Source organism: Mesoplodon bidens (assembly GCF_964165515.1).
Source record: "Mesoplodon bidens genome assembly, chromosome: 16".
Classification (NCBI taxonomy): domain Eukaryota; kingdom Metazoa; phylum Chordata; class Mammalia; order Artiodactyla; family Ziphiidae; genus Mesoplodon; species Mesoplodon bidens.
The window spans coordinates 59894964-59914385 of record NC_138173.1 but is presented as its reverse complement, the minus strand read 5'-3'; the positions used below and the strand labels follow the sequence as shown (position 1 = coordinate 59914385).

Here is a 19422-nt window from a genome sequence, read left to right as displayed (position 1 = left end):
AAGTAAGTGTAGGAGAGAGAAAAGCAATGTAATTACTTTAAGTGCTATGCATACTTAGCTCTAAATTTTTCTGGAGTTCAGTTACTCTTGGCAGTATAGTGGAACAATGTCTAGTTTCCTCAGTGCATAAAAGTATCAGTCTCAGGAACAGGTAGCCGGGATATCATTTTTAGGACTTTTTAAAAAATCAACTACTAATGGGAAAGCGTCACGGACACTTTTTAAAATTACAAGTATCTGCTTTTTGAAAGTTCAATTTAGGCCACTTTGCTCTTGCAAAGGACCAACATTAGTACCTAACTGAAGGTTTCACTGACTGAAAGAAATCTAAAGAGGATTTTTGCTTTTATAAAAAAAGGCAAAAACAAAAATAGCATTCAGGCTTTGCTTTGCAGCAAACCATTATGGAGACAGCCTGCACCCCAGGCAGCAAGAGCCGCCCCGCCAAGCTCCTTTCCCTGGAAACTACACTCAGCATCTCAGCATCAAGCCGCCACAGCTTTGAGCTCTGTCTGTGAGCATCTGTGCTTTGTCTTGATTTATTTTGTGCATCCATTAGCAAGATGTGTCCTAAAATTAATTGCTTCTTTGCTTTATGTCATTCGACTTGCGAAAGATTTCATGGGAACACTACTTTCAAAGCGTGGGGGAAGCCTGAATAAACAAATGAGTATTCTGAGGGAAAAAGAGAGATGGATGGTTGGGAAAAGTTTTCCTTCCAAATCTACAGAGTCCCAAAATTGACTTAAGTATATATTAGATGCTTTCTGACTTATTTCTCTTCTCCTTCTTTCTAGGGCTCTCCCAGTTTTGTTGCTTTCGTTACACCGGTCTTCCTCTGAAGAGCAAGACAACATAGCCTTGACTATCAAAGAATGGATGTGGGAGAAAATGTCCTTATTGTTAAATTTCTTTGTATGTTTCTCAAGTAGCATCTTCAAGACAAAAGCATAGTAGAAATCATGCTATTCACCTCCTTCCAGGCTCAGAGTGATGTGAGAGACCCCATCTCCTTGCCCTTTCTTATTCAAAACACAAAGAATAGACCCCTATTTTTAATCGTAGGTGACAAAACATTGTTACTTTGGCAGGGTAGCATTTTCTCTATATCATATTTTCAAATAGATAATTACAACTCTTAAAAATATTATGAACTCCCTACATTTGCCCAAATTAGCCTTGCCAATACAATTTTTACTCCATTTTAAAAAACTAATTATAATAATAATAGTCTGAGATCAGGAGGACATCAAAGATTTTCAGAAAAAAAGTGTCAATTTTGGTATGAGTGGGAGTAAAAAAAATACTGAGTAACTCTGTGTTAATAACTTTCATCCGTATTACTGTATTTAATCTTCTATCAACCACACGCTATAAGCTTATTGTTCCTCCTTTCACAGGCTCAATAATGCTCCATCCCTTCCCCATTGTCACCCACCCAAAATATAACTTTAGCTGGGATTCACATCTTGGCTGCTCTGATTCCAAAGCCCAGATTTTCCCCCCATATTCTGCTCTAGCATTTGGATTTAGACAAGGACACTGGTGGCATCATCTAGAGGATGCCACAGTTCAATTCTAGAATCCATGTGACTCAATAACAACAAGACGAGAAGAAATACACTTCCTTCCCCTAAATAAATTAGACATTTTCTTACGTTACAATCAGCTCTTACGAGGTTTCAACCTAAACCAGTATTTCTAATTCAGAATCCCCATATTTGTTTGGGCTTTTATTACAGCATTTCATCTGAGTGACTGAACCACTCACATGTTGTTTCTTGTCCTGTAACAGGGTCGCTGGCCTCTTCTCCAAACATAGCATAAACTGTGACTGTGTATTCCGTATTGGGCAACAACGCACTCAGCTCAATATCTGTGTGGGTCTCTCCAATTTTCATCTGAAAAGAACACACGTTATCAGGTCGTTTGCCAATGTGTATTATTCATGCTGATCAGAGCACAGCTGAATACAGGTGAGACTTTATGTAATAAGACTCTGCCTCCTCACAAACCCTTCGTCAAACAGGTTTAAAGCCATAATTTTTTTCATTGTCTCATGTTATTTTATATTAGAACCAGAAGCTATGAGACCATATAAAACTGAATGTACCGTGTGTGCTCTTTTAGGATAACTTTTTTTTTTTTTTTTTTTTTTTTTTGCGGTGTGTGGGCCTCTCACTGTTGTGGCCTCTCCTGTTGCGGAGCACAGGCTCCAGACGTGCAGGCTCAGCGGCCATGGCTCATGGGCCCAGCCGCTCCGCGGCATGTGGGATCTTCCCAGACCCGGGCACGAACCCGTGTCCCCTGCATCGGCAGGCGGACTCTCAACCACTGCGCCACCAGGGAAGCCCTAGGATAACTCTTTACATCTGGACCAGTGGTGCTGCAGCCAGAATAACAGTGTCAAATATTTGGTTCCCAGAAGAGCGTGGGTGGAGATGAATCAGAAATGTTCTCTACGAAGAGAGTAAGTTCCAGGCAGCATGCTGAGAGTGGGATGCCAAGTGGGCATCTTTCACCTCTTGGCTAATTCTCACCAGTCCTCTGACTGGATGCCCAGTTTTTGCTGCAAACCCTACGGAGAAAGACCAGTGTTGCCCCATTCAACAGAGGGGCTTGTCCACTTGGATTGCAAGTCCCTTCCAGGAGTCCAAAGAGATCAACCCACCTTGATGCCCAAATCGGCAATTTGCTTCTTGATTTGGGGATGATTTTTCTGACCCTGGGGGTCAGTCAAACTAGCCAACATTATCAGTGTGTGACAACTGTGTGACAACTGTGTGACAGGAATGGTTTTATTTTTGTTTTGGAAGGAGAAAAAATATCTCCATAGACTGTCCCCTGTCATACAACTGTCAGGGGTATGGTCAAATTAAAATGTTTAATTTTGAAATATCTCAGTGTATATAATATAAAGGTAGAGAAAACAACGTAATATTCCCTGATGCACCCACTGCCCAAATTTAATAAATATCAACATTTTGTCACATGCACATCAGATCTTATTTTAAAAAGCACTATATAGTCAAATAAAACAAACTATTTCTTACCACCTCTACTCTAATGTTGAAGTGTATCTCATTGATACATTTTTTTACTTCTGCATACATACAAATATATCTGTAAGTAATATATGGTTCAGTATGTTTAACAATGTGCATAAATGGACCATTCAGTGTAATATTTTTATTACAGTTTATTATTTATTATTACAGTTTACTAAATTTATTATTTTATTAATATTTTATTGCCAGTTTTTTCCCTGGCAATGTTAGGTTTCAAGATTTAGCCATGTTGAAACACAGGGACAGAGTTCATATTATTTAATTCCCTTATGCGATTCTTTTGTATAAATATGCCATTATTTTCCACTCTGTTGATGAACATGGAAGTTGTTTGCAATATTTTGTTCTGACCAAGTGTCTGCATTGAAAAGTCCTTGAAGTATGTTTCTCTACGATATATACCTAAAAATTTGTATATATCTTTAACTTGATGAAATATTTCAAATTATTCTCCAAGGCAGCTGTACCAATTGACACACCAGTTTACACGAATATTTCTGTCTCCCCACATGCTCACTAATATGTAGCATAATTAGACTTTAAAAAGTCTGCTAATCTATTGGGTGTGAACTGGTATTCCTGTCTTTTTTATTTTTCTCTTTCCTGGTGAAGCTTAGTGTCTTTTTAGCATCATTTTAAAGTTTCCCTTCCACCAAAATAATTCAGATCGACATTAAATCCAAGTGGGCAAAAACTGTCTAATTCTTGGTAATAAAAGAACACATGTCACCAATATTCTGTTCTTGACACTAGAATCACCATATTATTGGCCCTAAAGATTCTTGTCAAAAGAGGCAGGTTTTAGATAATGTTAAAGGGTTGAGTGCTATACTCCCTCTCATATCCACTCCACCTGCCTGGTCAACACTCCCAACGGTCACAGACATCTCTGCTTTATTCCTTGAATATCCATATTGTAGTAATTTTTAACTATAAATTAAAAAGGACAAAAATAAGTGATTTGAAAGTCAAAGATTCATCATTTAAAATGGAAAAAAATGCAAAAAAATCCACATCCATGAGATACATTTATCTACCTCTCAAATTAGTAAAACAAATTTTTCAAAGTCAGTGTACATAGGGTCATCACAGTCATTTGTGAACTGCATAGAGTAATATAAATTGTATAAAATTTCTCTAGAGTAAGGTGGTAATACCTAGTATAAGCCTTAATAATTTGCATACTCTTTGAAAAAGAAACTTCACTTCTAGGAATTTATCCTAAGGAAATAATCAGATAACCATACAAAGTTATATGTTAAGAATGGTCCCCAAAGTATATTTATATAGCAAATTATCTCTTTTTTTTGGCCGAGCCCCTATTCAGCTTGCAAGATCTTAGTTCCCCGACCGGGCCCTGGCAGTGAAAGTGTGAGTCCTAACCACTGGACTGCCAGGGAATTCCCCTATATAGCAAATTATGCAAATGTCCAATAGCATGAGATTAATTAAACATGACCTGGTACAAAACAACAATGGAATATTATAAAGTTGTTTAAATGACTATATAAAATATTATTGAATGGTACGGAAAGATATTCACAGTAAGCAAAAGAAAAACTACAAGGAAAACTACAAAACCATTCCCATTGGTTGTGTTTAAAATGCACTGGAAAAGACTCTTAACTAAATGTTAACAATGGCTACCTCTAGGTGGTGGGATTACAAGTGATTTTTTTCTTTTGCTAATGTGACTTTTATAAATTTTATACATTTTTGTAGTAAAAACAAACCAAACTATGTTAAGGAAGTCAAAAATTCTAGGACTCTGGTAGGCAGCATGCATTACCTCTTTTTCATCCCCAGCCAGGCCTTCCGTGAGAGGAGCGTAAAGGATCAGGTACCCTGACGCTCCAGCCACTGGGTTCCATCTCGCCCTCAGGCTGTTCTCAGTCACATCGTACAGTTCAAGGTTGGAAGCTATAGGTAAAGCAACTGCAAGAGGAGTTTGTTTTTAATGGTCAGCCATTTATCAGTGTGCTTGCTTATTTCAAGGTATCTATCTATATGTTAGGGTCTAAAGCTAAACATATTTTTCAGGTATTTTTTGTCCTTGAATCTGTTCACATGGCCATATAAGCCCCTTTGGGGAAGGTAAACACAATGAATGTTTAAGAGCAGGAATGACACCTTTTAGCTTCTTATATCTCATTACAGTGATAGGCACATCTGTCTGGGAGCCAGTCAAGAGTAGGGAGACTCTTCTGACCATTGTTTTATACCCATTACCAAGCATAGTGTCTGACCTGCAGCAGCCATTAAAGATAGTTGTTGGTTCACTTAATAAATGACAGAATGGGGGGCTGGATGAACAAATACATGAATAACTAGATACTCATCAACACATTCAATCAGAGACAGTAAGGAGACATGACTGTCGGTAACAATAGGGTTTGAGAACAATACAATAATCAAGAAATAGGATTTGCCATATTGGAGAGGTAGGGAAAAAGGGATTAAGAATAAATTGCAAGTTCCTGGCTTAAACAATGTCAATAAAAACTATGAAATGTTGTTTTCAAATATAATTCCAGGTCCTGCTTGCACTCCCAACCACAATGTCAAGTTCAGGACTTTGCTTACAGGTGCAGTTCCCTATCATACTTCTATTGGCGTGCCCGTAGTACTTCACTGCACTGATTTGTTGCACTAATTTGTTTGTATATCCTTGAGTTGCATTTTTTCCTTTGCTAGTCTAAAACTTTCTTAAGAGCAGGGATTGCTGCTAAACATATTTCTGCAAAGCAGGAGTATTAATACCTGCCTTACAAATTGCTTTCAGGGATAAATCCAATAATGTGTTGGATGGGGAGTGTGATTATCATAAAGCCTGGCACCTTGTTATTGGTCTATCAGAGGCAGAGTTTTTAGATCAACTTTATATACTACCTGGCATGTAATAGGAACTCAATTAATGTTTGAAATAACTAAATGAGTGGGTGATCAAGTTTCTTAAGATTATCTCTTCCCAGGATTCTCTGAACATGTGTGCATGTATATATGTGTGTGTGATCATGGTCCTGCTCAGTTAAGGAATGACTGACTAGTATTCATAAGTTTTAATTACAGTGATACTCATAAAGAAAACAGATGTAATGTACTTTCCCTAATATTCTACTAGGCAGGAGAGCTACAGAGCTCCTTCTCTACTTCTAATGACAAATTCAAGCCCACTGCTTAGTTTATAATAAGAATTCACTAAATATTTGTTTATTAAATGAATAAATGTATTTTGCACCCTTCATCGCTAAGATTTCTCTCTCCTAAACATACCAGAGTTTTATAATATCCCTCCCAATATATGGCACCTGCAAACTGCAAATATAGCATGGACCAGTACTACATACAGCACAACTAAGCCACCTGAGCAATGTCATACAGAATCAGAAGTGGGTACAATTCAATACACACGTGTGGTTTCAGTTCCCCGAAGGCCTTCACTAGCAGTATGAGCATATATTGCAAAGACTGCTATCTGATATTCAGTTAAAGACATCAAGTTTTTCAATACCGTGGAAGATATGCTTCCATCCACCACCACCTGTTGAAAACAGTTTGAGGAATGAGAAAATGGAATATCTTACATGCAGACTGGAAATCCAAAAGCAAAAATATCTCTAGCAAGGACCTTTCATTAAATATTTTCTTATTTGCACCACATCCTCTTTTCCACTGTGGCAGTCAATTCCCCTTGAATTCTCACATGAAGTGACCCACCTTTTAGGAATATGTCCAAAAGTCCCTTACTAATTCACATCTAATGGAAACTGTGTCATTCCCAAGCTAATAGTTATCCTAATCACATCCACTTAGTAACAGTTGACATGTGATATTTTTCCATGGAGCTTTAGGAAGCATTTAAAAGGTTTATTAGTAATGAAAAAGATAGAGCTATTGGAAGCACTCTGATTTTTTAAGTCCAGATGATTTAAACCTCTAGAATCTACTCAAACACTTAAAAAAAACAAAACCCAAAAAACATAAATCCTGCCATAATGCAGAAGAAAACTGTGAAACATGCTGAGGTCAATCAGAGGTTAGAACAACAAAAGGTTAGCACTTCAAAAGAAGAGAGGGAGGGACTTCCCTCGTGGTGGTTAAGAATCCACCTGCCAATGCAGGGGACGCAGGTTTGATCCCTGGTCCAGGAAGATCCCACATGCCGCAGAGCAACTAAGCCCGTGTGCCACAACTACTGAGCCTTATGCTGTAGAGCCTGCAAGCCACAACTACCAAGCCCACGCACCACAACTACTGAAGCCCACGCACCTAGAGCCCGTGCTCTGCAACAAGAGAAGCCACCGCAATGAGAAGACCGCGCACCACAACAAAGAGTAGCCCCCACTCAATGCAGCTAGAGAAAGCCCATGCGCAGCAACAAAGACCCAGTGCAGCCTTAATTAATTAAGTAATTAATAATTCAAAACAAAAAAAGGGAGATTTCATCACATTTTAACATATTCCCTGTATCAGACATGAAATGGGAACCATCCAATCATCTGGCAATAGATGTTCTCTCCTGTGATGGCCAACCCATGAGAAAGGCCAGCCACGGGTGCTTTATTATGGCTTCTCTTTTGCACGAATCTCCGCAAACATCCAGGAAATCCCAAACCCTGGAGGACTATATGACCACATTATTTGGAACACACAGACTTCCTTAAGGCAGAAAGTTCAGACCACTCCCAAAGTAGAAAGAAAATATCAGTAGCAAAAGGGGATTCTGGCCAGATAATTAACGACTGATTCCTTTTGCCTCAGAACTCATTAATTTTTAAAATCACAAAAAAGTAAAGTCAAAATAAGTTGTGTTAGAAATGGACACACGACCAGTTCTGAAGGTTCCTTGATGGAGGTAAGAGGAGAAGATGTAAATACCATAACCTAGAGAGATAGAAGAGCAACATAGACACATGGAAACGTATTTCAGCCAAATAATTTTAAATGCTGTGACAGAATAATCTCCTTATATACACATTTCTCTCTTGTCTTCACTACCGTACAAGAATTGAAAGAATGAAAATAATGGTTAGAAAATACTGTCTCCTTATTACCTCTTCTGGTTTTCCACCCCTGGCAGGATAATACACGACTCTGTATTTTTCCACTTTTCCTGGGGCATGAGTCCAGTTTACCATAAAGCTCCTGGCAGTGACTTCAGAAGTAATCAGTTCTGTAGGTGGCCCAATGGTGGCAAGGGCTGAGGCTAAATTTTAAAGAAACACATACAATGAGCCTCTTTCCCATAGTTATTTCTTATGAACCTAGGAAACTCCACTAGTCAGAAATGATTGTTGATTTTATGCTGCCTCTAAGATTTTCATCTCTAGATAAATTAATTCAGTAATTCATTATAGGCATACCTCAGAGATATTGTGGGTTCAGTTCCAGACCTCTGCAATAAAGCAAGTCACACAATTTTTTTGGTTTCCCGATACATATAAAATTTATGTTTACCTTATACTGTAGTCTGTTAAGTGTGCAATTGCATTATGTCTAAAATATATATATATATACATACCTTAATTTAAAAATAATGCTTTTGAAAAAAATGGCACCCATAGACTTGCTCGACACAGTGTTGCCACAAACTCAGTCTGTAAAAAACACAATATCTGCAAAGTGCAATAAAGCGAAGCACAACAAAACAAGGTATGCCTGTACAACATTTGTGTATTGAAACATTTGTCTATTAGGTACCAATCACTATGCTAGGTTCTGAGGATACAACCTTAAATAAGACATAGCCCTTGACTCTAAGGAAATTTCTTGCTGTAGAATAGTAAAAAAACAAAAACAAAACACAACATTAATTGAGTTTCTATCTAAAGGTACTCTTCTGAGCTCTTTAGAAGTATTACCTCATTTAATTCTCAATAGTTTCTATTATTGTTCCCATGTTGTAGGTGAGAAAACCAAGTCAGCATGATGTGAAATAACTTGCCCAAGTCACAGTATTAGTGAGTATCAGAGATGAGATTGATACCCAAGCTTCTTGACACAAGAGCCTGTGTTTTTATGCAAAAGGGGGTACCGCCTCTATACTGAAGACCTCAACAAAAGGCCAATATTTAAAAGTAAAAAGAGAAGAAAAAGCAACTAATATATACTGAATGTCCACTATAAGCTAAACATCATGTAAGCACTTTGTGTGTGTTATATACATGTTAAAACAATGAGTCTGTAAAAGATTTGGGACATGTAAAGTTTAAGGTCCTTGAACTTTAGGATTTATTATCTGCTAGGGGCATTTACTTAAAGGGACTTTAGTAGCCAATAACAATGGGGGAAAAAACATAGTTATGGAACACTAACTATGGCCAGGTACTTTATTACATGTTTTATCAGCAACCACATGTAGAATTTTTTGTGGGTAAAAATGGGTTCTAAAGTCATCTCATCAAGCACCTCAGAGAAATGTATTCAGGAAGCTACTACTTGGCTGCCCAACCTAGTCCCAAGAGTTCTAGTCCAGGGAAAGAGGAATGATGGAAGAGAGAAGGACAAGTAGCCAAACAGAATCATTCCACACCCTGGGTACAGTAAAGGCAGGAAATAAAATGAAACTCTTAAAGCAAGATCTGGATATTACCTTCTTCTTAGATCACATCCCTATTAACCAGGTGTAACCTGTAGACCAATGATATCATGAGGAACAAGGGTTAAAAATTTCCACGATGGCTGAGCATCCAGGAAGATAGAGCAGATGTGCTTTTCCCTACTCTTCCCCTCAAGTACAACCAAAATTTCTGAAAATTATGTATAAGACAAGAATAAGACCCTGGAAAGTAAAGAGAAGAAGGTAGATGGGCAAGGGACTGTTGGACCCAGGGAATGGTACAGTGGTGAGTTCCCTGAGTTTCCTTTTGCCTCATGTATCCTAGAAATAGCTCTAAAGAATCCAGCCACCTAGAAACACAAACAAATACAGACAAAAACAATCCAATGAAGCCTGCTCTCTCTAGCCAAAGGGCCAGGAGAGAAGCAGCCTGCCAAGACAGAAAACTTTTAGGCAATAACTGCTCTAGTCTAGACAAAAGCCACAGGAAAAAACCCCAACTGTGGACCCATCCCCACCATACCAGCAAAGGTCAAGTGGGGAGCCAAGACGTCTACCTTTCCTGACTGTAACAGAGTGCCCCAACATTTACCCTCATCCTATCTGCAACCAGGGTGGTAGGAGAAAATACCAAATAGGGAAAAGAGACAATCATTCCTGACAAGAAGTAACAAATCCTTCCACCTCACTTCCATCTGTGATATATGGGGAAACCACGTGAAGAGCTGGGACTTCCATCCCCACCTGGTAGTACTGAGGCACCACTCCTCTTTCCCTCTGGGGTAGTATCACAGTAGATCTGGTGGTAAGTCAGTACTTGAAGAAAGAAGGCCTGTAAAATTCTCAAATTTGACAAAAGTTGCAAACTATAGATTCAAGAAAATGAGTGTACCCCAAATAGATAGGCCAACAGAAACTCACCCCAAAATATACCATAGTCAGACTTCCTAAAACTAAACTCAAAGAAAAAAATGTAAAAGGAATGAGAAAGAAATGACACCTTATTTTTAGGGGGAAATTTTTTAATGACAGCAGATTTCTCATCAGAAACCATGGAGCCCAGAAGAAAGTGGCATAACATTTTTCAAATATTCAAAGAAAAAAGCTGTCAACCAAAACTCTATCTAGCAAAAAATATCTTTTAGGAATGAAGGGAAAATCAAATCATTCTCAGATAAAGTAAAATTAAATAAGAATTTTTCACGAATGGACCTATCCCAAAAGAAGGCCTAAAGGAGGTTCTTTAAACAGAATAACAAAAAGAAGGATTTCTGAGACTGCAGAAAGGAAGAAAGAATGACAGAAAGCATAAAAATATGGGTAAATATAATACAGTTTACTTCTCCTCTCAAGTTTCCTAAATTATGTTTTGTGGTTGAAGAATTATAACAATTTCTGATGTGGTTCAACATTTTTGGAGAGGAAATATTTAAGACAATTGTATTACACACAGGTATGGTAAAGGGACTTGAGGGAGGTAAGGTTTCATCACTTCACTCAAATTGGTAAAATATCAACATCAGCAGACTGGGATAAGTCATGTATATATAATATAATAACTAGAGCAAGCACTAAAAGAGATATACAAAGAGATTCCATCAAAAACATTCTAAATAAATCAAAATGTAGTTCTAAAAATGTTTAAGTAACCCACGGGAAAAAATGGTAAAGGAAACAGAGATGTGAAAACCAGAGAGAACAAAGTGAAAAAATAAATAAATAAAAATTAAAAAGCAGGTATAACCTCAAACATATCAATAATTACATTAAATAAAAATGGCCTGGGCTTCCCTGGTGGCACAGTCATTGGGAGTCCGCCTGCCGATGCAGGGGACGCGGGTTCGTGCCCCGGTCCGGGAGGATCCCGCGTGCCGTGGAGCGGCTGGGCCCGTGAGCCATGGCCATTGAGCCTGTGCGTCCGGAGCCTGTGCTCTGCAATGGGAGAGGTCACAACAGTGAGAGGCCCACATACCAAAAAAAAAAAAAAAAAAATGGCCTAAGCATACCAATTAAAAGGAAGAAATTATCAGAGTGGATTTAAAAATGTGATCAACTATATGCTATGTACATGAAATGCACTTCAAATATGATATAGGAAGGTTGAAAGTAAATAGATTTTAAAATTATATTATGTAAACATTAATCAAAAGGGAGTAGAAATGGCTGTATTAATATAAGATAAAGTAGACTTCAGAACAAAGAAAATTACCTGAGACAGAGAAAGACATTACATAATGATAAATTATTAATCAACCCAGAAATCCTAGCATTCTAAATGTATATGCACCAAAAAAAGAGCTGCAAAACATATAAAGTAAAAACTGATAGAACTGAAAGAAAAAACAGACAAATCCACAATTTTAGATGGATATTTAACATCTCTCTCTCTCTCAACTATTGATAAGACAATGAAACAAAACAATCAGCAAGGATATAAAACTCAACCAGACCATCAACCAACAGGATCTAGTCAAAACTTATAGAACATTGCATATGACAACAGCAGAATACACATCCATTTCAAGCACCTACAGAGCATATACCGAGATAAACCATATCCTGGGCCAAAAAACAAACCTCAGAAAATTTAAAACAATTGAAATCATACAGAGTGTGTTCTCTGATGACAATGAAATAAAATTAGAAATCAATAACAGAAAGATAACAGACAAAAGCCCAAGCACTTGGAAACTATAAATAACACACTTCTAAATAATCAATGGGTCAGAAAGGACATGTCGAGACCAAAAAATATTTTAAATTGATAAATGAAAATACAACATATCAAAATTTAGGGACATTGCTAAAGCAATGCTGAGAAGGAAATTTAAAGCATTTAAGTAATTACACTATAAAAGAGAAAGCATCTCAAATCAGTAATCTAAGAGTCCATCTAAAGAATCTAGAAAAGTGAAAGCAAAATAAACCCAAAACAAGCAAAGTGAAGAGAATGAAAGTAAGAGCAGAAATCAATGAAATACAAAACAGAAGAAAAATAAAGAAGTTCTATGAAACCAAGAGCCAATTCTTTGAAAAAAATGCAAACATCTAGCAAGCCTGAAAGAAAAATAAAAAAAGAGAAGACAAAAATTACCAATATCTTGGAGGAAACAGGAGCTATCACTATAGACCCTGCAGACATCAAAAGAACAAGGGAATGCTATAAACCACTCTACACACATGAATTCTACAAGTTCTATGAAATGGACCAATCACTTGAAAAGCAGAAGCTTTCCCTCTAAGATGGGGAATAAGGCAACAATATTCATTCTCATCACATTTAACACAATATTAGAAGTTTTAGCCAGTGAAATAAGGCAACAAAAGGAAATAAAAACCACAGAAATCAAACGGAAAGAAATAAAACTATCACTATTTGCAAATAATATGACGTTCTATGTAGAGAATCTCCAAAAATCTAGAGAAAAACTCCTAGAAATAATTAATAATTTCAAATAATAGGGTCAGCAGATACAAGGTAAACATACAAAAATATAATTATATCTGTATATACTAGCAATGAAAATGAGAACACCAAAATTAAAAATACAACTAAAATTTCTCAAAATAAAATTAAATACTAAATATAAGTAGAACAAAACCTATATAGAACTTGCATCCTAAAAATTACAAAATGCTGATGGAGAACTCAAAGAATATCTAAACAAATGGAGGGATTTGCCATGTTCATGGATTAGAAGAATCAACAGATTAAAGATGTGAATTATTCCTAAGTTGATATTTGATAATTGAAAATTGATTTAATGCAATTCCTATCAAAATTCCAATAAGACTTTTTGTAGAATAAAAATTATTCTAATATTTATATTAGATTATTATATAAATTAAATATAGAATATTATATAAATATTATTCTAACACTTAGATGGACGATAAGGAAGTATAATAGCAAAAACAATTTTGAAAAAGAATAATCAAACAGGAGAACTCAGTCTATCCAATCTTTTTTTTTGTTTTGTTTTGTTTTTTTGTTTTGTTTTTTTAAAGAAGATGTTGGGGGTAGGAGTTTCTATTAATTAATTTATTTATTTTTGCTGTGCTGCATCTTCGTTTCTGTGCGAGGGCTTTCTCTAGTTGTGGCAAGTGGGGGCCACTCTTCATAGCGGTGCACGGGCCTCTCACTGTCGTGGCCTCTCTTGTTGCAGAGCACAGGCTCCAGACACGCAGGCTCAGTAGTCATGGCTCATGGGCCTAGTTGCTCCACGGCATGTGGGATCCTCCCAGACCAGGGCTCGAACCCGTGTCCCCTGCATTAGCAGGCAGACTCTCAACCACTGCGCCACCAGGGAAGTCCCAGTCTATCCAATCTTAACACTTACTATATAGCTACAGTAAATCAAGACTGTATGACATTGCAAGGGGTTTAGACACATAGACCAAATGGAACAGAAAAGAGAACCAAGATATAAACACACACAAATGTCTCCAACTGATACACAACAAAGCTGCAAGGTAATTTCAATGGCAGAAATACAGCCTTTTAAGCAAGTAGTGCTGGAAGCTTAAACTAAACTTCAAATCCTTTGCAAAAAATTAACTCACATCATAGATTTAAATGTAAAATATAAAACTTTTGGGAAAAAAATAAAAAGGAAAATCCTTGGGAATCTAACACCAGGTAAAGAGTTCTTAGACTTGACATGAAAAGCACTAATCATAAAATGGAAAACAGATAAACTGGACTTCATCAAAATTTAAAACTTTTGTTCTGCAGAAGACCTTGCTAAAAAGATATGCAATAGATTGAGAGAAAATATTAACAAACCACATATCCAACAAAGGATTATTACCTAAAATATAAAGAATTCTCAAAGCTCAACAGTTAAAAACTAACACAAAAAACAACCCCCAAAAAAGTCCAGTTAGAAAATGGGCAGGGGGGGCACTTTCAAGATGGTGGAGGAGTAAGACGTGGAGATCATCTTCCTCCCCACAAATACATCAAAACTACATCTACACATGGAACAACTCCTACAGAACACTTATTGAAGGCTGGCAGAAGACCTCAGATTTCCCAAAACGTATCAGACGCCCTCAGGCGACCTACACACAGAGGTGGGGCAAATCCAAAGCTCAACCCCAGGAGCTACGCAAACAAAGAAGAGAAAGGGAAATTTCCCCCAGCAGCCTCAGGAGCAGTGGATAAAATCTCCACAATCAACCTGATGTACTATGTATCTGTGGAATACCTGAATAGACAATGAATCATCTGAAAATTAAGGCAGTGGACTTTGGGAGCAATTGTAGACTTGGGGTTTGCTTTCTGCATCTACTTTGTTTCTGGTTTTATGTTTATCGTAGTTTAGTATATACAGCTTATTATCAATGGTAGATTTGTTTAATGGTTTGGTTGCTCTCTTCCTTTAATTTTGTTATATATATATATATTTTTATTTTCCTTTTTCTCCTTTTGTGAGTGTGTATGTGTATGCTTCTTTCTGTGATTTTCTCTGTATAGCTTTGCTTTTGCCATTTGTCCCAGGGTTCTGACTATCATTTTTTCTTTTTTTTTTTCAGTATAGTCTTTAGCACTTGTTATCATTGGTGGATTAGTTTTTTGGTTTGGTTGCTCTTTTCATTCTTTCTCTCTTTTTTTATTATTTATTATTTTTTATTTTTAATAAAATTTTTCTATTTTAATAACTTTATTTTATGATTTTTTTCTTTATTTCTGTCTTTTTCTCCCTTTTCCTCTGAGCTGTGTGGCTAACAGGGTCTTGGTGCTCTGGACAGGTGTCAGGCCTGAGCCTCTGAGGTGGGGGGGCTGAGCTCAGGACACTGGTACAGCATAGACCTCCCAGCCCCTCGTAATATCAAATGGTGAAAGCTCTCCCAGAGATCTCCATCTCAACACTAACACTTAGCTTAATTCAATGACCAGCAAGCTACAGTTCTGGACACTGTATACCAAACAACTAGCAATACAGGAACACAACACAACCCATTAGCAGAGAGGCTGCTTAAAATAATAATAAATTCACAGACACCCTAAAACCCACCACTAAACAAATGAAGAGGTAATAGGCAGGGTACCTGAAAAAGAATTCTGAGTAATGATAGTAAAGATGATCCAAAATCTTGAAAATAGAACAGAGAAAATACAAAAAACGTATAACAAGGACTAGAAGAACTAAAGAGCAAACAGACAGTGATGAACAACAAAATAAATGAAACTAAAAATTTTCTAGAAGGAACCAATAGCAGAATAACTGAGGCAGAAGAAGGGATAAGTGATCTGGAAGAAAAAAGAGTGGAAATGACTACCGCAGAGCAGAATAAAGAAAAATGAATGAAAAGAATTGAGAACAGTCTCAGAGACCTCTGGGAAAATATTAAATGCACCAACATTTGAATTATAGGGATCCCAGCAGAAGAAGAGAAGAAAAAAGGGACTGAGAAAATATTTGAAGAGATTATAGTTGAAAACTTCCCTAACATGGGAAACAGTCAATAAATCCAAGGAGAAACACAACAAGACACATATTAATCAAACTATCAAAATTTAAATACAAAGAAGAAATCTTAAAAGCAGCAAGGGGAAAGCAGCAATTAACATAAAAGGAAATCCCCATAAGGTTAACAGCTGATCGTTCATCAGAAACTCTGCAAGCCAGAAGGGAGTGGCAGGAAATATTTAAAGTGATGAAAGGGAAAATGCTACAACCAAGATTACACTACCCAGCAAGGATTTCTTTCAGATTAGATGGAGAAATTAAAACCTTTACACAGAAGCAAAAGCTAAGAGAATTCAGAACCACCAAACTAGCATTAAAACAAATGCTAAAGAAACTTCTCTAGGCAGGAAACAAAAGAGAAGGACAAGACCTACAATAACAAACCCAAAACAATTAAGAAAATGTTATTAGGGACATACATATTGATAACTACCTTAAATGTAAATGGATTAAATGCTCCAACCAAAAGACATAGACTGGATGACTGGATACAAAAATAAGACCTATATATGCTGTCTACAAGAGACCCACTTCAGACCTAGGGACACATACAGACTGAAAGTGAGGGGATGGAAAAAGATAATCCATGCAAATGACAATCAAAAGAAAGCTGGAGTAGCAATTTTCATATCAGACAAAGTAGACTTTAAAATAAAGACTATTACAAGAGACAAAGAAGGACACTACATAATGATCAAGGGATCAATCCACGAAGAAGATATAACAATTGTAAATATTTATGCACCCAACATAGGAGCAACTCAATACATAAGGCAAATGCTAACAGCCATAAAAGGGGAGACTAACAGAACACAATCATAGTAGGGGATATTAACACCCCACTTTCACCAATGGACTGATTATCCAAATTGAAAAAAAATAAGGAAACACAAGCTTTAAATGATACATTAAACAAGATGAACTTAATTGATATTTATAGGTCATTCCACTCAAAAACAACAGAATACAATTTCTTCTCAACTGCTCATTGAACATTCTCCAGGATACATCATATCTTGGGCCACAAATCAAGCCTTGGTTAATTTAAGAAAATTGAAATCATATCAAGTATCTTTTCTGACCACAGCGCTATGAGATTAGATATCAATTACAGGGAAAAAATCTGTAAAAAATACAAACACATGGAGGCTAAACAATACACTACTGAATAACCAAGAGACCACTGAAGAAATCAAAGAATAAATCAAAAAATACCTAGAGACAAATGATAATGAAAACATGACTACCCAAAACCTACGGCATGCAGCAAAAGCGGTTCTAAGAAGGAAGTTTATAGCAATACTATCCCACCTCAAGAAACAAGAAACATCTCAAATAAACAACCTAACCTTATATAAAGCAATTATAGAAAGAAGAACAAAAACGCTCAAAGTTAGAAGAAGGAAAGAAATCATAAAGATCAGATCAGAAATAAAGGAAAAAGAAATGAAGGAAATGATAGCAAAGATCAATAAAACTAAAAGCTGGTTCTTTGAGAAGATAAACAAAATTGATAAACCATAGCCAGATTCATCAAGAAAAAAGGGAGAAGACTCTAATCAATAGAATTAGAAATGAAAAAGGAGAAGGAACAACTGACACTGTAGAAATACAAAGGACCATGAGAGATTACTACAAGCAACTATATGCCAATAATATGGACAACCTGGAAGAAATGGACAAATTCTTAGAAAAGCACAACCTTCCGAGACTGAAAAAGGAAGAAATAGCAAATATAAACAGACCAATCACAAGCACTGAAATTGAGACTGTGGTTAAAAATCTTCCAACAGACAAAAGCCCAGGACCAGATGGCTTAACAGGTGAATTCTATCAAACATTTAGAGAAGAGCTAACACCTATCCTTCTCAAACTCTTCCAAAATATAGCAGAGGGAGGAACACTCCCAAACTCATTCTACAAGGCCACCATCACCCTGATGCTAAAAGCAGACAAAGATGCAACAAAAAAAAGAAAGCTACAGGCCAATATCACTGATGAATATGGATGCAAAAATCCTCAACAAAATACTAGCAAACAGAACCCAACAGCACATTAAAAGGATCACACATCATGATTAAGTAGGGTGTATCCCAGGAATGCAAGGATTCTTCAAAATAAGCAAATCAATCAATGTGACACACCATATTAACAAATTGAAGGATAAAAACCATATGATCATCTCAATAGATGCAGAAAAAGCTTTAGACAAAATCAACACCCATTTATGATAAAAACCCTCCAGAAAGTAGGCAGAGAGGGAACTTACCTCAACATAATAAAGGCCATATATGACAAACCCACAGCCAACATCATTCTCAATGGTGAAAAACTGAAACCATTTACACTAAGATCAGGAACAAGACAAGGTTGCCCACTCTCACTACTATTATTCAACATAGTTTTGCAAGTTTTAACCAAAGCAATCAGAGAAGAAAAAGAAATAAAAGGAATCCAAATCAAAAATGAAGTAAAACTGTTACTGTTTGCAGATGACATGATACTATACATAGAGAATCCTAAAGATGTACCAGAAAACTACTAGAGCTAATCAATGAATTTGGCAAAGTAGCAGGATACAAAATTAATGCACAGAATTATCTTGCATTCCTATACACTAATGATGAAAAATCTGAAAGAGAAATTAAGGAAACACTCCCATTTACCACTGCAACAAAAGGAATAAAATACCGAGGAATAAACCTACCTAAGGAGAAAAAAAGATCTGTATGCAGAAAACTATAAGACACTGATTAAAGAAATTAAAGATGATACAAACAGATGGAGAGATATACCATGTTCTTGGATTGGAAGAATCAACATTGAGAAAATGACTATACTACCCAAAGCAATCTACAAATTCCATGCAATCCTTACCAAATCACCAATGGCATTTTTCACAGAACTAGAAAAATAAATTTCACAATTTGTATGGAAACACAAAAGACCCCGAATATCCAAAACAATCTTGAGAAAGAAAAACAGAGCTGAAGGAATCAGGATCCCTGACTTCAGACTATACTACAAAGCTACAGTAATCAATTACAAAGCTACAGTAATCAAGACAGTATGGTACTGGGTACAAACAGAAATATAGATCTATGGAACAGTATAGAAAGCCCAGAGATAAACTGATGTGCATGTGGTCACCTTATCTTTGATAAAAGAGGCAAGAATATACAATGGAGAAAAGACAGTCTCTTCCATAAGTGGTGCTGGGAAAACTGGACAACTAAATTAATTTCTAAACAGTGAAATTAGAATACTCCCTAACAGCATACACAAAAATAAACTCAAAATGGATTAAAGACCTAAATGT

At 36.5% G+C, this 19422-nt stretch overlaps 1 protein-coding gene across 3 annotated transcripts in view; it reads right to left on the bottom strand.

The window, feature by feature from the left end:
* Positions 1-19422, bottom strand: part of COL14A1 (collagen type XIV alpha 1 chain) — a 232589-nt gene that overhangs the window by 149903 nt on the left and 63264 nt on the right. For all 3 annotated transcript variants that reach the window (XM_081214278.1, XM_081214279.1, XM_081214277.1), the window contains exons 10-13: positions 8123-8274; positions 6480-6609; positions 4858-5003; positions 1772-1901 (exon numbers count right to left, since the gene is read on the bottom strand). In XM_081214278.1, coding sequence (XP_081070404.1) covers positions 1772-1901; positions 4858-5003; positions 6480-6609; positions 8123-8274 — 558 coding nt within the window. The remainder of the gene's footprint in view (positions 1-1771; positions 1902-4857; positions 5004-6479; positions 6610-8122; positions 8275-19422) is intronic.